Source organism: Polypterus senegalus, chromosome 16 (assembly GCF_016835505.1).
Source record: "Polypterus senegalus isolate Bchr_013 chromosome 16, ASM1683550v1, whole genome shotgun sequence".
In the NCBI taxonomy this organism is placed as follows: Eukaryota; Metazoa; Chordata; class Cladistia; order Polypteriformes; family Polypteridae; genus Polypterus; species Polypterus senegalus.
In genome coordinates this window covers 22,217,931-22,236,266 of record NC_053169.1, presented here as the reverse complement: position 1 = coordinate 22,236,266, position 18,336 = coordinate 22,217,931, and the positions used below count along the sequence as shown (strand labels likewise).

The 18,336-nt window shown below is 38.8% G+C and overlaps 1 protein-coding gene across 2 annotated transcripts in view; it reads right to left on the bottom strand.

Annotated features, from left to right (window-relative positions):
- Positions 1 to 18,336, bottom strand: part of capn8 (calpain 8) — a 105,128-nt gene that overhangs the window by 68,915 nt on the left and 17,877 nt on the right. For both annotated transcript variants that reach the window (XM_039737840.1, XM_039737839.1), the window contains exon 2: positions 7,811 to 7,880. In XM_039737840.1, the coding sequence (XP_039593774.1) occupies positions 7,811 to 7,880 (70 nt within the window). The remainder of the gene's footprint in view (positions 1 to 7,810; positions 7,881 to 18,336) is intronic.

Below are 18,336 nucleotides of genomic sequence, written 5' to 3'. Positions count from 1 at the left end.
TGATATCGTCATCATATGTAAATACACGCATTATAAAGTGGCGCAGGTTGTGCAATATTATAACTGTATCGCAAGTTTACAGTGAGGTGATTGTACTAATAAGTACGAACATTTCTACAAGGAGCACTTGATGGACTGATTGAGTGCATTTAGAGTTCTTGGGATGAAACTGTTTCTGAACCACAATGTCCCTACAGGAAAGGCTCTGAAGCGTTTGCCATGCGAGAGCAGTTCAATAGACAGCATGGCTGAGGCAGCGTGTGCTTGATGCTATATACCGATAATTCTCTTTCCGATCAGATTGCACACTCAGATACAGTAGGATAAATAGTCTGAGTGGAGCATTGAGAGGAACAACGCTAAAGCAGCTATGGTATTTAGAATACTTTGGCCATTCCGTGGACCATTATATTGTTACAGGTTAATTATAATCAGATGCCTTAAAATAATAAACAATATGCAGTTAATTTCAGTGTATATGATAAAGCCGCATCAGGGATGTGGATCTAAAAAAGAAAAGGTAACCACACAGGAACAAAAGCACTACTTTGACGCTGGGTGTCGCCAGTTTGCAAAACCAAGCTGAGAACTTGCGTACGCCAAGCATTTAGTCAGCGTGAAAATGTTCATTGCTTTACAACAAGTTTAGGTTTTATACATCACGATTTGACCGTGGAAATGGGAGTACGCAACATTTTTGTGCATACACACCGTTTATACATGAGGCCCCTAGTTACTCCAACTCAAGGTCTTCCAGTAACTGAGGAGTAACCTGACAGCAGTGAACACAAAGCAAGAAAAGGTGTGCAGTTCATTGAAGGCAGCAGAGATGTAATTATTACAACCAGGTTTCACTTGAATACATAAATGTATTTAAACCAGCTAAGATTTCTGTTTTTATTAATCTTGAAATCACAAATTCACTGTTAATAATTTAAACAGGTAATATGTTGATTGCTGCACTGTCAGTATGGGTTTTCTTCTCACATGCAAAAAACATCCATGTTGGAAAAATTGTCATCACTTAATTGGCCCTGTATGAGTGGGTGTGAGTGTGCCCCTTGACGAAATGGCACCCCATTCTTATCTGCCTTACACCCTGTGATGCCAGGAAAAATACCAGTTTCTCACAAACCTTAACTAGATGAGCAGGTTAGGTGGTTGGTGGAAGGATAGGTAATTATACCTGTCCATCCATCCATACTGCACTCTATGCAGCAGAGTGCTTGGATCAGATTGATCTGCAAAATAATGTTTGGTGAAAATCAATAAAGACAATCAGAAAGCTGGCCCATCGTTTCACGTGGCATATTTCATAATGTGCAGTGTCATTGTTTAGAAAACAATGAATAATTTCATACACAGAAACAGGAATTTAAAGCCATCATTCAAAAGCAGAAAGTGATTGAAAAACCAAGTAGTAAATTTACAGTATCTTACAAATACATACTTTTTAAGGAGAATCTGATATACTTAATGAGCCTAGCATTTCTTTCTGAAAAGATGCAATGGAAGTTTCCTGAACTAGAGAAAAGTTACTTTCTTTCTGCTCATTTCTCATTTTGACTCAGCACTGGTAAGCTAGTTGGCATAAGGTCATGGGTTTCAGACCAGTTTGGGACTAAACTATTGGAGCATTGGTGTGAGAAGTGGGATAGTTCTTATGGTATAGTCTACAAATGCTGAGTGACATAACCAAAATACGTACCAGAGTCTATTAACCCACTTAAATTTTAGGACAACTACATTTTAACAGGAAATGTGCTTGTGTTTTAGGTGATAATAAACTGAACTCTCTGTATGTCAACCGGCCATAGTTCAACAATTAATTTATGGAAAGCTGTTGTCAGGCTCTATTTATGGTAAGTCAGTTTCAAACTGCTTTGTTTCCCTGTCTTTTTAAAGAGGTCTGTGTTTTAAAATGTACTCATTATGTAATTTGTAATTCGTACAGTTTGAATTTGCAGTTTACCTGTGAACTTGTCACAGAGTTTGGAGTCTGAACTCAGTGAAAGCCGCTATACAAAATTACGCTGAATTGAATTGAATGTACAAGTGGGGAACAATCCTACCAATAGATTTCCATGTGTGAATTCTAATCAATTAAATGCCATGTGGTGTTAAAAACAAAAACAAGGTGTTTAGACACAGAAGAAAAAAAAAGTCCTACTTTATAAATCATTTTATCTGAACTTTCTCATCTCTTGAGAGAGTTGTCTTTTTTTCATTAGGTTTCATCAGGACTACCTCAGACTCTGTCCCTTTCTTTTTTGTGTTCCATTGTAAATATTTTGGTAGTTTTTGTGACAACTGTTTTAATTTGACGTAACTGGATTTCATTTTTTAATTGAGTCGTTTGTAATGGTCCTTTTGTTTGTTAATTGTCTTCTACTTTGGCTGCCTTATTGAAAGACCTTTTGAGCCTTAGTCTAGCCTGAGGCAGTGAATACTTTCCTTTTTGTTTCACCATCTTTGCTTTAGTCATGTTCAAGTAAATTGAATTAACATTTTTTTATAAACTACCAGTAACGGTGGACTGCACAATAACGTGCAGTGAATACACTTGACTTATAGTTTTCATCCTCTTTCTCTTTAAGTTTATCATTCACTAGCAGAATACCCGCGCTTTGCAGCGGAGAAGTAGTGTTTTAAAGAAGGTACGAAAAAGAAAAGGAAAAATTTTAAAAATAACGTAACATGATTGTTAATGTAATTGTTTTGTCATTGATATGAGTGTTGTTCTCATATCTATCTATCTATCTATCTATCTATGTTGTTCTCATATCTATCTATATATATATATATATCTATCTATATATATATCTCTATCTATCTATATATATCTCTATCTATCTATATATATATAGCAGAATACCAGCTTACAGGGAGAAGTAGTGTGTTAAAGAAGGTACGAAAAAGAAAAGGAAAAATTTTAAAACTAACGTAACATGATTGTTAATGTAATTGTTTTGTCATTGATATGAGTGTTGTTCTCATATCTATCTATATATATATTTCTCTATCTATCTATATATATATATACCGCTTGGCAGCGGAGAAGTAGTGTGTTAAAGAAGGAAAGAGAAAGAAAAGGAAACATTTTAAAAATAATGTAACATGATTGTCAAAGTAATTGTTTTGTGTATTTGGCGGCGCACGAAGTTGTTTTCGGTAGCTGCATCAGAAAATGTACCACAACGTCTGACACGCGTCCTTTTTACTGTTTTCTCACAGCTTGGATTGCTGCTGTCATATATATATACACACACACACACACACACACACACATACATACATACATACATACACACACACAAATTATATACATGTGTGTATGTATGTATGTATGTATGTGTGTGTGTGTGTGTGTGTGTATATATATATATATACACATACATATACTTGTGTATATGTTTGTATGTGTCTATATGTGTGTGTATAAGTTTGGTCACTGAGTGCAAGGGAAAAATAATAAATTATAGTCTATAAGTTATTAAACAGTAAAACATTAACGTTTTAAGAAGTACAGGTACATTGAAATTACATTTTCTATGTGAACATTCAAATTTGTGCCTCTGGTAATGTGCCTTACCGGCATTTAAAGAAAATTAGTTTTGTGTCCTCTGCAGTGTTAAGAGAGAAAGGCTTTGGTTTGGGATAAAAGGAAAAAGGTGTAAAGAAAGGAAAGTTGCCTTTTTCTTTTATATAGTATAAAAAATACCAGCTTACAGAGGAGAAGTAGTGTGTTAAAGAAGCAATGAAAAGAAAAGGAAACATTTTGAAAATAACGTAACCTGATTGTCAGTGTAATTGTTTTGTCACTGTTGTGAGTGTTGAGTGTTGTTGTCATATATATATATATATATATTTACACACACACACATAAACATATATATATATACATATCTATACATATACACATATATACATACATATATATCTACATATATACACACACATATATATAAACATATATATACATATACATACATATCTACATATATACACACACAGCTATTTCAGATCAGTGCAATACGCTGTTTGTTAAAACAGTTGACTCCGCTCTTACGTGCAATAACAAATCAAATCATTCAGTTGTCTTTGCTCATATGTCATTTTAGAGCTGGACGCCTGGCATCTTTTTTTGGCCACAAGTTCGTTTCTGTTTGCTGTGAGGTTCTGTGTTGTGGAGATTCTCAGGATGGATTGCAGGTGCTCATCAGTGAGGCGACTCCTGTGTGCTGTTTTGTTAGTCTTTATCACTGAGAAGAGCTTCTCACACAGATATGTGCTACCAAACATGCACAAGGTTCGAGCCGCATGTAGACGGACTTTTTTTGTTCTTCAAAGTCACCAAAGCGCCGTGCAAACTCAGTGCGCAATAACTGTAGCCTCGCAATAACTTGCAGCATCATAAGGTAGACTTGATTAACGTGGTAAGTGTTCGGCAAGGCAGCTGAAGCACTGCATTATGGGATCTGTAGTTTATTGTGTTACCAGCGCTTCATATACCGGGCTTTAATAACAATAATACAGTATATAAAATGATCTCGGGCGGATTTAATTACACGCCGGGCGGATGTGGCCCCCTTGAGTTTGACACATATGGACTAAATAGAACTTGAAAAGATATATTTTTCAAATGTGATCGCAATTCAGATAGAGTTGACGCAAGACTACAGCCTGCATGCCTCAATGAGTCATCCTCCCCTCGCTCTTACTTTTTTACAGTTCATCTAATGAATACACTGAGTATGGCTTTACCAAAACAATCATTGATGGCGAATAAAGTATCCATTATTCGAGTATGTAGATCGGTATATATATATACATATATATATACCCGCGTATCGCAGCGGAGAAGTAGTGTGTTAAAAAAGGAAGAAAAAGAAAAGGGAACATTTTAAAAATAACGTAACATGACTTTCAATATACAGTATTTGTTTTGTGAGTGTTACTGAGTGTTGCTGTCATCAAGGATTTGATTATCATTATTTCTTTCAATCAGGTTCGTATTTGTAGGATGTGTTGTGTTCAAGTTACATTCCGTGTTTGTCAATCATTGTAAAGATGACAGGTTTCATTCATCGATTCGTTTCTTACTGCATCAATAAACAGCTCGTCTTCTTCTTTATCTGAGACCTGACACACTGCATGCACGGGTTTTTTACACTGTCTTCCTTTAGCGGGACATTGACTTTTTCCACCGTGTGCTTTGTTTCCACAGTAGCTGCATTTATGAATATGCTTATCAGACGCTTCATATTTTTGCTGCCTTTTCAATTGTGTAATTCGGTTTTGTTCAGCTCTTTGGAACTGTTGCTTTTTATCTGTGCACTGCGTCAGTTCACGTGAGCCGCTCGGTGTACATGCATCGAAGGTTCCCAGCTGTGCTGGTGCCATCTGGTGCTATGTCCATAGCTTTATTTAATGTTACCTTAGTCCTGGCACTTAAAACTTTCTCTCGCAGTTTCGCTGAGTTTGTGTCAAACACCACCCTGACCATCTCATCTTCCTCTGCATAAGCACAGTCCTTAAACCGTGAATATTTAGTGGGAGTTTGCTATTGGATTGCCGCTGACGGATGGCCTTATATGGGCAGGCACTAAATTACAAACGCCAGCGGCAGCCTGCCTATGAACTTAATTTAAAGTGTAGGTTTACATCGTGCTTTGTTTCCGAAGTAGCAGAACTCATCAATATGGTTGTATATGTCACTCGCTCGCTTCTTATTGTTTCGCTGCCTTCTCAATTATATGTTTTCTTCAGCGCTTTTTTGAGGTCTTCCTGGTTTTCAATGTACTGCGTGATTACGTGGGAGGCGTGATGATGTCACACGAAACACCGCCCCCACGGCGTTGAAGCTCATCTCCATTACAGTAAATGGAGAAAAACTGCTTCCAGTTATGACCATTACGCGTAGAATTTCGATATAAAACCTGCCCAACTTTTGTAAGGAAGCTGTAAGGAATGAACCTGCCAAATTTCAGCCTTCCACCCACACGGGAAGTTGGAGAATTAGTGATGAGTCAGTGAGTGAGTGAGTGAGTCAGTGAGTGAGTGAGTGAGTGAGTGAGTGAGTGAGGGCTTTGCCTTTTATTAGTATAGATTTGCTCAGAGGTTGATGTGCTTGCTGCTTCGTGAGCAGCTCGTTTTCTCCACCCTAGCAGCCCGCTTCTTCACTTCTTCCATCAGCATCTTTTCACGTTAAAACTGATAAAGTCAGTGTTTGTGCTGAAATTAGTACGTTTTTTTCTTAATTTTTCACTTAAGCTGGAACTTAAATCTTCAATCTGCCTCAAGAATGATTTAGCCGTACGCACGCAACGCACAGCAGCCCTGCTGCCGAGAATTGATTGTACAATAAAATAAAATAAAAATTTAAAGAGTAATAAAAATCATCACCCTGAAAGCGGACAGTAGATGACACGTAGTATATGTGTACCAAATTTCAGGTCAAACGGTTTGCGAGGCGATTTAAAATCCTGGACAGACAAACGCACAGCCATGGTAGCGTATTATATAAGGAAATATCCATTTAACAGAATAATACTTTTATCAGAATCTTCACTTCTGGGGGTTCCTTTATCCACTTTTGGAATAAGCTGAGTGATGTTATCAATTAAGAGCTAGGATTTATATTAGGAGGTTTTTGAGGAGCTCATGCCTTGGGAGGTTGGAATTTGAATTTGCTTGATACTTAGTTTTGATTCTCGTGAATGCTCATTATTCTTTCAGAGACATTTTCTTTAATGAGACTTTTTTCTAACAATAGTTTTCTTTTTGTTAACACTTAAATACTTTTGTGCTTAATCAAGTATTGAATTAAATACGTATTATAATGAAAAGTAGACTGACTGAATGATGATAACCGAGGCCCATTATCTTTTAATTTTATGGGTTATGCCAAGTAACACAGCTAGTTTTAATTCAAACTTTAAATGTTGTGTTAAAGTTCCAAAAGGCTCATCAGTCTAAACTATTGCAGAACCTTTAATTTCATAACAGTTTTCACCTCTTCTGTCATGAACTGTAGTAGACACCAGTTCATAATAACTGCACACCAGTTATTTCACCATCCTAGAATATGTTGACATTATTGTGATATAGTAAATGTAAAAGAGAAACAGCATAAAATATTTGATATATAAATTTATGTACTGTATATTTGGTGGACATTTTATCCAATGAGAGTATAAAACGAGTATAGAAGAAAGTCGTTTACATACATTTCTTACAGTTGGCGCAGAGGCTCAGAGTCACAAAGAGAGAACATTGGATGATTACAATTAGACCACAGATTTGGGTAATCTTGTAAACCTATATTTAGTCCAAATCTCCCTAAACTGATGTCACTGCACTGTGCCAGAGACTTCACTCCATTACATGTTCCCAATTTTCCTTTTCAGTTGGATACTGTATCCTGATTTAAATGGACACAAAGAGCATCAGGAGGAGACGACAGTCGCTAGTAACTCTGTTCAAAGGTGATTCTATATGTATAATCAGAGACAGGCACAAATTAGGGACCACCGCACATTATGTGCAAAATAAACCAACCCCCAAAAGTCCAGTTTAGAAACTCCAGTCACCTGATGTCATCTAATCAGGAGGAGACAATGGAGGCCTAGCCTGAGATGTGGTCATACTTCACTGGGCTGTTTGGTTCCATCATTGTATTAATTTTGATATTACTATAGAGAACTTTGTCAAAATGTAACAATAGGAAAGACTATAAAAACGGTATCATATTTTTTAATTGATAGACATATTTTGTACATGAGGAATTGTAAAAGCTAGATAAACTTACCCAGGGCTCCTTGACAGACATCTGTTCTGGTGGCACCTCCAATAATAAATTGTGGATTGGCACAGAGCTCCTAAAATAATCAAACAAAATGATACAGTGTGAGTTTAAATTCGGGATATTTTAGTGAACAGATCCATGAATCAGAGGCGCATGAATTCACACAGAATTTTACAATTACATTTTTACACTTTAAACATTCCTTATTTTCATACTGGGTGTAGTGTTTCCACTTCTGCGTCACATATCCGTGGACGAGGCGTGTGTTGATCTTCTCCAGATGCTCTGGTTTCCTCTTACATGCTTCTGTAGGTTAATTGGACACTTTAAATTGACCTAACTGTAAATGTTGCCATTTATGAATATGCTTTATGTTGCATTGCCATGTCTTTAACATGGCCTTTTTATAACTTCAATTTAACTTAATTTAACTTAATCCTGATACTCTGTATGTTCAATTCATCATAATAACTATTCATGGTGGCTCTAAAATCTGTACTGACCCCTACTCTCTTTTCTGTTTCTTTTTCCAGTTTCTTTGTGGTGGTGGCCTGCGCCACCACCTACTCAAAGCTTCATGATGCTCAAACAATGATGGACGGATTAAAAGGCAGAAGTCTACGTGACCATCATCATCATCAAGCCCTTCCGTGAGAACCCTAAATCCAAAGAGGACTGTTTCATTTATGTTAGGTAGAATGCCCAGAGGGGACTGGGTGGTCTCATGGTCTGGAATCCCAACAGATTTTATTTTTCTCCAGCCGTCTGGAGTTTTTTTGTTTTTTCTGTCCCCCCTGGCCATTGAACCTTACTCTTATTCGATGTTAATTAATGTTGGTTTATTTTGTTTTATAATTGTGTATTTCGTTTTTCTATTCTTTAATATGTAAAGCACTTTGAGCTACTGTTTGTATGAAACTGTGCTATATAAATAAATGTTGTTGTTGTTGTTGTCTTGTGCCCACTGTTGCTGGGATAAACTCCAGTCATTTGGCAGATGGCATGAGAGTGAACAGATAACAGGCAGGGTGTGAAAGATCCAGTAACATCTTTAAAGATTTATATTTCAAGCTGAAAGAATAGAGGTTTGATCTTTAAAGTGATGTACAGTACACTACTCTCTATCGTTTTTCTTTTCATGGGCAGAGAAACTGCCACATCACACTGTGACAGAGAAATGTTTTCAATAAGGGACATGTAGTAAAGAAACATTGCTTGCTGTGGCACTGAAAATTTAAAGTGTTGTAAGTGGTGGTGAACACACACTTAAAAATAACAGTTCTGTAATGGCATTTACTGGGTTGTGTGGTTCCTTGTAGAACCACTGCTTGACAAAGGACCATTTTATTCTGGCAAAGGTTCTTTTTGCATATGAAATGGGTTCTTTGGACTTTGATAAGGCTCCTCATATGAGGACAAAACAGGAATCAGAAGGCTACCTAGCAGGCTACTAGCTGATCAGGAAAACCTGAATTTAGCCGGCATTATTGACTGTAGCTAGAGTCCTTTTATAATCATGAGCCCACTGATATTTCATAAATCTGTTATCATTTTTTTATGCCTATTTATGGAACCCTCTGTGGATACAGATAAATAAAGTTTCTTTCTGGAACCTTCATGTGGATGGTTGTATTGGGAACCTATGCCATTACTCTGAAGCACTGCTTTTCAGAATCAGAATCAGAACTCACTTTATTGGCCAGGTACCATAATGTGTACTAGGAATTTATCTTAAAAGTATTGGTGCAACATCCAAGGATAACACAGAATAGAAAACATAAATTAATATAAAATGATAAAATATGATGCAGCATACAAGGCCAATATAAAAACATAAAAAGATAGAAGGATTAAAATATCCAAAGCAGTCCATTGTGCATGTAAGTATGCCAGAGGGAAGTCTTTGGAACAGGTGATATTCTGGGTGGGTCAGATCAGCATTGATCTTTGCAGCCCTCTTCTATACCCTGGACTCGTATAGGACTTTAATTTGTGGTAATTTATAGCCTAGACTCCTTTCCCAGGCTTTAATGATGCATTGCAGATTGGCTGTAGCCTGAACAGAGGCAGCACCAAACCAGACATTTATACAGGAGGTCAGAAGAGGGAGACTGAATTTCCTCAGTTGATGCAGAAAGAACATTTTCTGATGGGTTTTCTTAATAATACATGGGATGTTATTGTCACACTTAAGGTTTTGTAACAGCACTGTACCCAGAAACATAAATGATTCTGTCATCCCAATGGCTAAGTCATTAATAGCAAGTGATAGGTGAGCGTGTGACTGTTTCCTGAAATCTATGATCATCTCCGGAGTTGTTTTAAATGTTAATATCCAAATTATTATGGTTGCACCACAATGTTAGATTTTCCACCTCTTGTCTGTAAATGGCCTCATCTTTGTTTGAAATGAGGGCAATTAGTGTGTCATCTGCAAATTTACGAAGTTTGACAGATGAATCACCAGAAGTACAGTCATTTGTATGAAGTGAGAAGAGTAGTGGGGAAAGGACACATCTATGCGGTGCAACAGTACTGTACTGAGGGGCAATGGGTCAGACATGTGTGTGCCCAACCACACTGTACTGCTTCCTGTCTGTAAGAAAGTCTGTGATCCAATGGCAGATTGAACCAGGCAGCTTGAACTGGGCGAGTTTCTTATCTAGGAGCTCTGGGGTGATTGGATTGAAAGCAGAGCTAAAGTCCACAAACGATCCTCACATCTGCCCCTGGCTTATCAAGGTGCTGGTAAATAAAGCTCAGACCTAAATTCACGGCATCATCCACAGACCGGATGGCTCCTTCTGCAAACTGAAAAGGGTCCAGAACATCTTTTGTAGCAATCTTGAGGTAATTCAGAATAAGGCGTTCAAAGGTCTTCATTACCACTAAGATTAAAGCTACTGGTCTGCAGTCAGTTGGGCCTATGACCTTTGATTTGTTTTGCTACTGGAATGATGGTGGAGGACTAGAAGCAGGCAGGAACAGAGCACAGATCCAGAGATTGGTTGAAAAGGTCTACAAATACTGTAGATAGATAGATAGATAGATAGATAGATAGATAGATAGATAGATAGATAGATAGATAGATAGATAGATAGATAGATAGATAGATAGATAGATAGATAGATAGATAGATAGATAGATAGATAGATAGATAGATAGATAGATACTTTATTAATCCCAAGGGGAAATTCACACAAGTGAAAGTGTAGACAAGTGGTCTGCACAGTGCCTGAATGTGAAAGGAGAACTAAGGATCAGGCCTACAGCTTTTTTAAAATTTTGCCTTTTGAATACGCTGGAGACGTCATTTGCCGTGATGACAGGACAGGGAGGCTGAGGGGGAGAATAGTGCTGAGCAGGAACAGTGAGAACATCAGGTAGATGTATGTCTCACAGACTTTCAAAGCAGCCGTAAAACTGATTTTACTGATTAGTCGGAATAGGGTCAGCAGAACCGTGTGTTTGTTTCTTGTAATTAGTGACCAGTTTAAGGTATCTCCAAACTGAAGTGCTGTCCTTTGCAGATGATTGATTATTCCTGTAGCTTATCTGAGAATTTCCTTTTTGCAGCTTTGATCCTTCTCTCCAAGAAATACTTGGCTTTCCTGTACTTGTCACGATTGCCAGATCTGAAAGCACATTCTTTGTCTTGGTGCTGGGATGAACAAAGGCTTATCGCTATCAAGGCTCTTTTGCATCCTTACTTTTAACAGTGCAGCTAGTTCTACACCTCTCTACAACATCATACACACTTCAAATGTAAAGTGAGAATACTTTAGGTCCCTATTTTAAAGTCAGTCACCACTTTTCTGGTTTTAATGACATTTAGTTCTATGACATGTATGCAATACATTTTATCCAGCTGGATCACCTCCTTCATTTTCAGCCTTATTAAGCACACTTTCTACGTGCAGGCTTACCGTAATTTGAGATGAATCCAGCAGGACTGGTGTTATCAGCATACATGACAATTCTTACAGAGCTGACATCTAAAATGTAGTTGCCTGCATTTGGTAAATAAGGGAGTGGGAATTAAGATGCATTCCTGGGGATCACATATTGCCTGGGTTAGAGACGGTATCATTAGAATTATGGTAATTATTAGAAATACTTAATAAAATACTAAATTAATAATAGTTAGCTACATTACCTATCAAATACATAGAATAGAATATATTTTAAAATATTTAATATTTGATATCCTTTGCCTTCTATGCCTTATGTACTCTCAGCTTTCATCCTACACCATTATTCAGTATCCTTGGGTGTCTCAGCCTGCCTTGTTCGTGCTCCCCATCACAATCACTCTCCTGTAAAGCCAGCTTCTCAGACTCTTGTCATTTCGAGGTGCACTGCTTGCTGTCTGCTAATTGACTACCACCAATGGTAGACATCCCCCCACTACCCCCCGTTACCTACTGTGTAAACATCTTTGTATTCCTGCAAATACTTCCTGTGCAAGCCTGATCATTCCAGCCACTCCTCATTGACACTCCGTTGGTCATTATGGCAAGCACTTACACACTTACACCCACCAAGTATAGAAACGTCACAGTAGGACAGACAGTGGTAGAGAAAAAGAAAGAAAAACGAGAAAGAAGATCAAAAATATGTTTAAAATCTGGAGATCAAACCAGTGTGGTGGACAGGAGGCATGGCATTTGGGAGGCCCCATGGGGAGAAACAGGTACAGCACTCCAGGAGTGGGTCGCTTCTATTGAGTACTTATAGCAGCAGGAGCAACCACGCACTCCAGGGATCATCCTACAGAAGTCTAAAGATGGTGGTACGATAATGGTGTCATGTTCTGGGCATTCAAGGTGGCTGGGAAAGACAGTGAATAGTGATGAACGTGTCTGCTGGTGCCTTAGCCGGTCTGTGAAAACCTAGGGCAGATGACTTTAAGAAAGACACACTAAGCTCAGAGAAAGACAAAAGAGAAGCTGGCCCAGGTGGTCTTTTATTCTTACACTAGCAACTTGGCGCGCGCTACGCTGCGCGTTGGATGACCACAGTTGAAGGACTCAATCGTAAGGACCTCTCGTCGGGTGTCTCATTGGCCCGCTTTTGCCTCTTTCTTTCGCGATCACGGCGTAATCTGTCTTCCCTCTCTGTAGGGGTTTCAGTTGCCTTTTGTTGTGCGTCAGAGGCGCGTCGTTGAGCTAATCTGTGTGAATGCCGAGTGATTTTTGGGAACAGGAAAAATAAAAGCAAAGGGGAAAGAATGGAGGGGGTAAGCAGGAATTCTGGGGGGGACGGACTGGGGCTTTTCTACGGGGCGGCTATACAGCCAAAAGGAACGCGGACCTGAACACGGACAATTATATAAATTATAAAATTTATAATTTAGAAAATTATATAGATTATTGCAATTTATTTATTGATCATTTTAACTTTCACATGTAATTAGTTTTAAGGATAATTTATTTTTTAAAGATTTAGCATTATACTTTTATTGGACAATGATATTTTTAGACTAAACTGCCCTACGGTCTGCAGTGGACTGGCGCCCTGCCCGGGGTTTGTTTCCTGCCTTGCGCCCTGTGTTGTCTGAGATGAGCTCCGCAGACCCCCGTGACCCTGTGGTTAGGATATAGCGAGTTGGATAATGGATAGATGGATGGATGGAGGGGTGCCCTATGGTTGTTTACACCAATATTGTTTGTGTCCTCACTGCACTAGTCCTTCCTTGGTACATGAATATTAATGTGCTCGGAGACAGGAGATGCAAAGGCTGTGGGCGCCTGGGGCATCACACTAACCTTGGACAGGGTGCCAATCCATGTAGGGCCTATACACTCACAGCAGGCAACTTCAGAATAACCAAGTAACCTAACAGGCACACCTTTTGGGGATATGTACTGCATGTCAACTTACCACACAGACAAGGTGAGAAGGTGCAGAATTCATACAGGCAATGAACGGGTGCAGGATTTAAAGCAGGATCTGTGAGGCAGCCATGGTAAGTAGTGCGACACAGAGGAGTGACTTTAGTGTTAAATATACTGAGATTATAAAAAATAAACAGGCTGTCACCTGCCTGAGAGTGGAAAACCGCTTCTAGCACCTTACTGCTGCCTTCATCAAATACTCATTTGTTTGACAGGTAGATTTTCACCTTTTTGTGTTTTGAAATGGATAACTAAATTTGCCTAAAAACTTTTTTCTATTTTCTCTTCTTTCTAGTTACTTACTTATGAAGACGTTACTGTTATCAAAACTTCACTTCTGTTATTATTGATTAAACAAATAATTCAAATATACAATCAGGCTTCAAATTCAGGTAGCTTTTCACATTGTGTTTTATTCTTTATTGCCTTATTCATGAATATAACATTGCTTTACACATTACTTATTAATATTACTTGACTGACACCTTTATCCAAAGTGACTTGGAACATTTCAGAGATACGATTGGTTACATTTCTTTTTTTTTTTTTCCCCAGTTGTAGCACAGACAGGTGAAGTGACTTGCTTATTGTGACACAGTGTCAGCAGTGGGATTTGACGTCTAAAGCCTTAACCACTACGCCACATTGCCTTCCTCTGGGTTTGGGCATTTGTCATCATAAAGTTTATCTACCGTACTTCTATAACTCGAATTTTTAAAAAGTAAAGAATTAAGGTTCATCCTTTCTAGTAGAGCTCAATTTTTGTTTTCTTTCCCCATTAAGTTTCAAATTGATTTTAAAATTCTGCTGTTAACATTTAAGGCCATTCATAACCTCGCCCCTCCATATCTGTCCAACCTTCTTCATGCTGCCATTCCCTCCCATAACCTTAGATCCTCTTCCTCCATCCATCTGACCGTCCCTCTCGCCCGTCTAACCACCAATGGGAGCAGAGCATTCAGCTGTTCAGCTCCCAAGCTCTGGAACTTACTACCTACTGAGCTTCTGTTTAAAATGGCTTTCTCTTTATGATTACAGTGACTTTGTTTGGTTTTAATTTGATATATTTTCTGATGTTTTAAGTTTTGTTTACAATGTGCTTTTTATTTATTGTTTGTTCGGTTTCCTTGAGTGCTTGCATAAATAAAATTTATTTTATTATTGTTATTAATTTTAATGTTGCAGGACAGAATGGCAAATCCTGTAAACACATTAAATGTCTCGCTGGTTGTAGAGCAATTTTCCACAGCTCTTTATCTTCTGTTGGAGATGGTGGCTTACGCCGGCTCTGGTACCTTTTGGGGGCCACGGGTACAGAGCTTTGAAGCTCAACCCTGTAGGGGCCCGTGGTCACCACCAGGGGGTGCCCCTATGCCTTTGGAGCCCTGGACCTCAGCACTTCCGCCACACCCAGAAGTGCTGGGTGGAAGAGGATCAGGGACACCCAGAGTGCTTCTGGGGATGCAGCCGGCACATCCGCCACACTGCGGTGTGTCGGTGGGAGATTGGTGGGACACACCTGGAGCACATCCGCCCCCCCCCCTTCATACAATGACTAGAGTCGGGTGGAAGAGGACGAGGTCTCTGGAGGAGGCAAGGAGGCGGCCTGAAGAGAAAGTGAGGCATTTTGGTGTTGGCCAGGACTTTGGGGGACTTTTGGGGTTTGTGCACGTATTGTAATTATAATTATGTTTAATAAACGTGTTGTGGGTGAACCTATGATGTCTGCCTGTCTGTGTCCGGGCCGGTCTCCACACTTCTCAATTGTCATTTGAATTGTACAAACCAGTGTGTTTCTTTGGGCCAGTCCAAAGCCTGAATAAATGGGGAGGGTTACATCAGGAAAGGCATCTGGCGTAAAATTTTGCCAAATCCATATGCGGACAGATGATCCGCTGTGGTAACCCCTAACGGGAGCAGCCGAAAGAAGAAGATTTAAAAAAATAAGAGATAAAAAATCTGTTTGATGATACCATATATGTACTGTAACATAGTCTTGGCTCAGGAATTCAATCAAAGCAAAGTGCCTCTCAACTTTGAGCCTCGGAATTACAGAACCGCCTTCTTTGCCCGTGGCACTAAAGTAGAATTACTTTGGCCCCTAATTAAAAAAAAAAAAGGTTTCTGATGTCTAAACCGTAACTGCAAGGGTTTCGTATCACAGAGCAGAGGGCTGTCTCTTTCTCTTTTCCTTATTGCCCCTCTTTACACTCATCCTCCCCCAGAACACAGTCTAATGAGCTCCCAAAAGTCACCAGCAAAGCAATCACTCAGGTTCTCTGCTCTTGTGTGTTTCACTTCGTCATATGGAGAGGATCACCAGGAAGCAGCAGCTCATCAAGTCGCATTAAAAGAGAATTCAATTGGTATGGTGATGGAGAAATCCCACCGCTGCTGTCATGTACAGATGTAGCTAATACATTACGTTTCTCTCTCCATATATATTGAATTGTGTGGTGGCACAGTGATGACTGCGTGTCTAAAGAAACAAAGCACCCCGCTGGCCGTGTTGTGTTGCTCTGTTGTCACTAGTCTGTGGGAGACATGCAAGTAAGAACTTGACACTGCCCAAAGAAGAGTCTGTTTTCAAATCAAGTTGATTTTAGCGTATATTGATTTGTGTCGAGTATATTGAGCTGTACCTTTCTGGACACACTTGCCTGGAAGTTCTAAGTGTTTATAATACAAATTGCTTAATGTAAGTCGGTGGGTATTTGTCATCATAATGTTTATCTACCTTCATAACCTGAATAAGATCACCTTGGAGAGGAGTGATACAAGTTGTGATAGATGTTAAAAAATCATATGTGAACATATTAGGAAGCTGTACAAAAACTAGGTTTAAAATATTTCAGAAAATACATTATATTGTGGTTTACACACAGCTGCCTGTATGGACTTTGCACGTTTTCCAGGTATTCCAGTTTTCCTCCCACTTCCCACAGATGCACAGGGTTAGGTAAGCTGGTGAATCTAAATTAGGCCCATATGAGAGAGGGTGGCTGTGCCCTGCAATGGACTTGTGCCACACCAGGTATGGTTCTTGCCTTGTTCCCAATTCCAATGGGATATTTTCTGGCCCTTTGGAATTAAGCAAATTTGAAAAGGAATGGATGAATGAATACACCATATTACAATGTTTATCTTCATCATTAACCAATATAATGTCAGTCAGTCATTTTCCAACCCACTATATCCAAACACAGGGTCACGGGGGTCTGCTGGAGCCAATCCCAGCCAACACAGGGTGCAAGACAGGAACCAATCCCGGGCACACACTCAGGACAATTTAGGATCGCCAATGCACCTAACCTGCATGTCTTTGGACTGTGGGAGGAAACCCACGCAGACACGGGGAGAACATGCAAACTCCACACAGGGAGGACCAGAACAGGAAAACCAAAATCATAAATCCAAGAATATAGTGGAGGAGTTGATAACCAAAATTATTTTATGTAACAAGAACCAAAATGTAAGATTTTTTGCTATTTGATACACTGTAATAATGGCCAAGGGAAAATTGTCTTTTTGCATGACCTTTGGGGGTCAAAGAGTAGGGTCAGCTAATTTAGAATCGCCAATCCACCTAACCTGCATGTCTTTGGACTGTGGGAGGAAACCCACGCAGACACGGGGAGAACATGCAAACTCCACGCAGGGAGCACCCGGGTCTCCTAACTGCGAGGCAGCAGCGCTACCACTGCGCCACCATACCGCCACCAATATAAGTTGACACAAAAACTTTTGCAATTAATAAAGTGGAAACTTTGGAAGTATTGAAACCCATCAATTATATCCAGTTCTACACTTTATACACTAGATTAGAAGCTTTATTAATACCAATTATAATTGTAAAATATACAGAAAATATTAATATCAATTTTGAAAAAGTAGAACTGCTTGAGCTCAGCTTTGAGACAAAGTTAGAAGAATTCCAGAACATTTGATTCTGTGCTTTATGAGTATTAGCTTGTTTGAATCTTAGATTGAACATTGACTTCCATTATGCAGCTAAACACAGAGTTAAATATTAGTCACAAATACAAACGCTGGACTGCTGTGCTTAAGGTAGTCCTATTACTATTTACTAATGATATCTGATATTTACTACTTACTATTTAAGCAGCTTGTCCAATATGAAGTATGCAGGCTGTTAGGAGTCTGACCTTGTAGGTCTGCCTATTTATAAATTATAGTCAGTTAGAAGTATTTGACTTGAAAAGTGAGTCTTTCATTTCACAGCATTCCATTGATTAATCATATTATTTGTCAAATTCCTTAAGAACATGCAGTATATACTGTATATGTATATGTATATATATATATATATATATATTAGGACGACATATAAGACTATATGGATGTCTCTCTAAAAACAGAGCTAGGAAGTGCTGCGCTCCTGTCTTGTTATTTGCTTTTGACAAAGAGCTATACAAGATAAACAATGACTAACTGATTAAATAAAATTAACTCCTTTATTCTATATTTTATCCCATCCCAAGTCATTTTACAGTACACACATTTTATATAAATTGCAGGTTGGAGCACAAGCAGATTAAGCAATTTACTTAGAGTCGCAGATTAAGCAACTTACTCAGAGTCGCACAGTGATATGAGTGCAGGGATTGAACT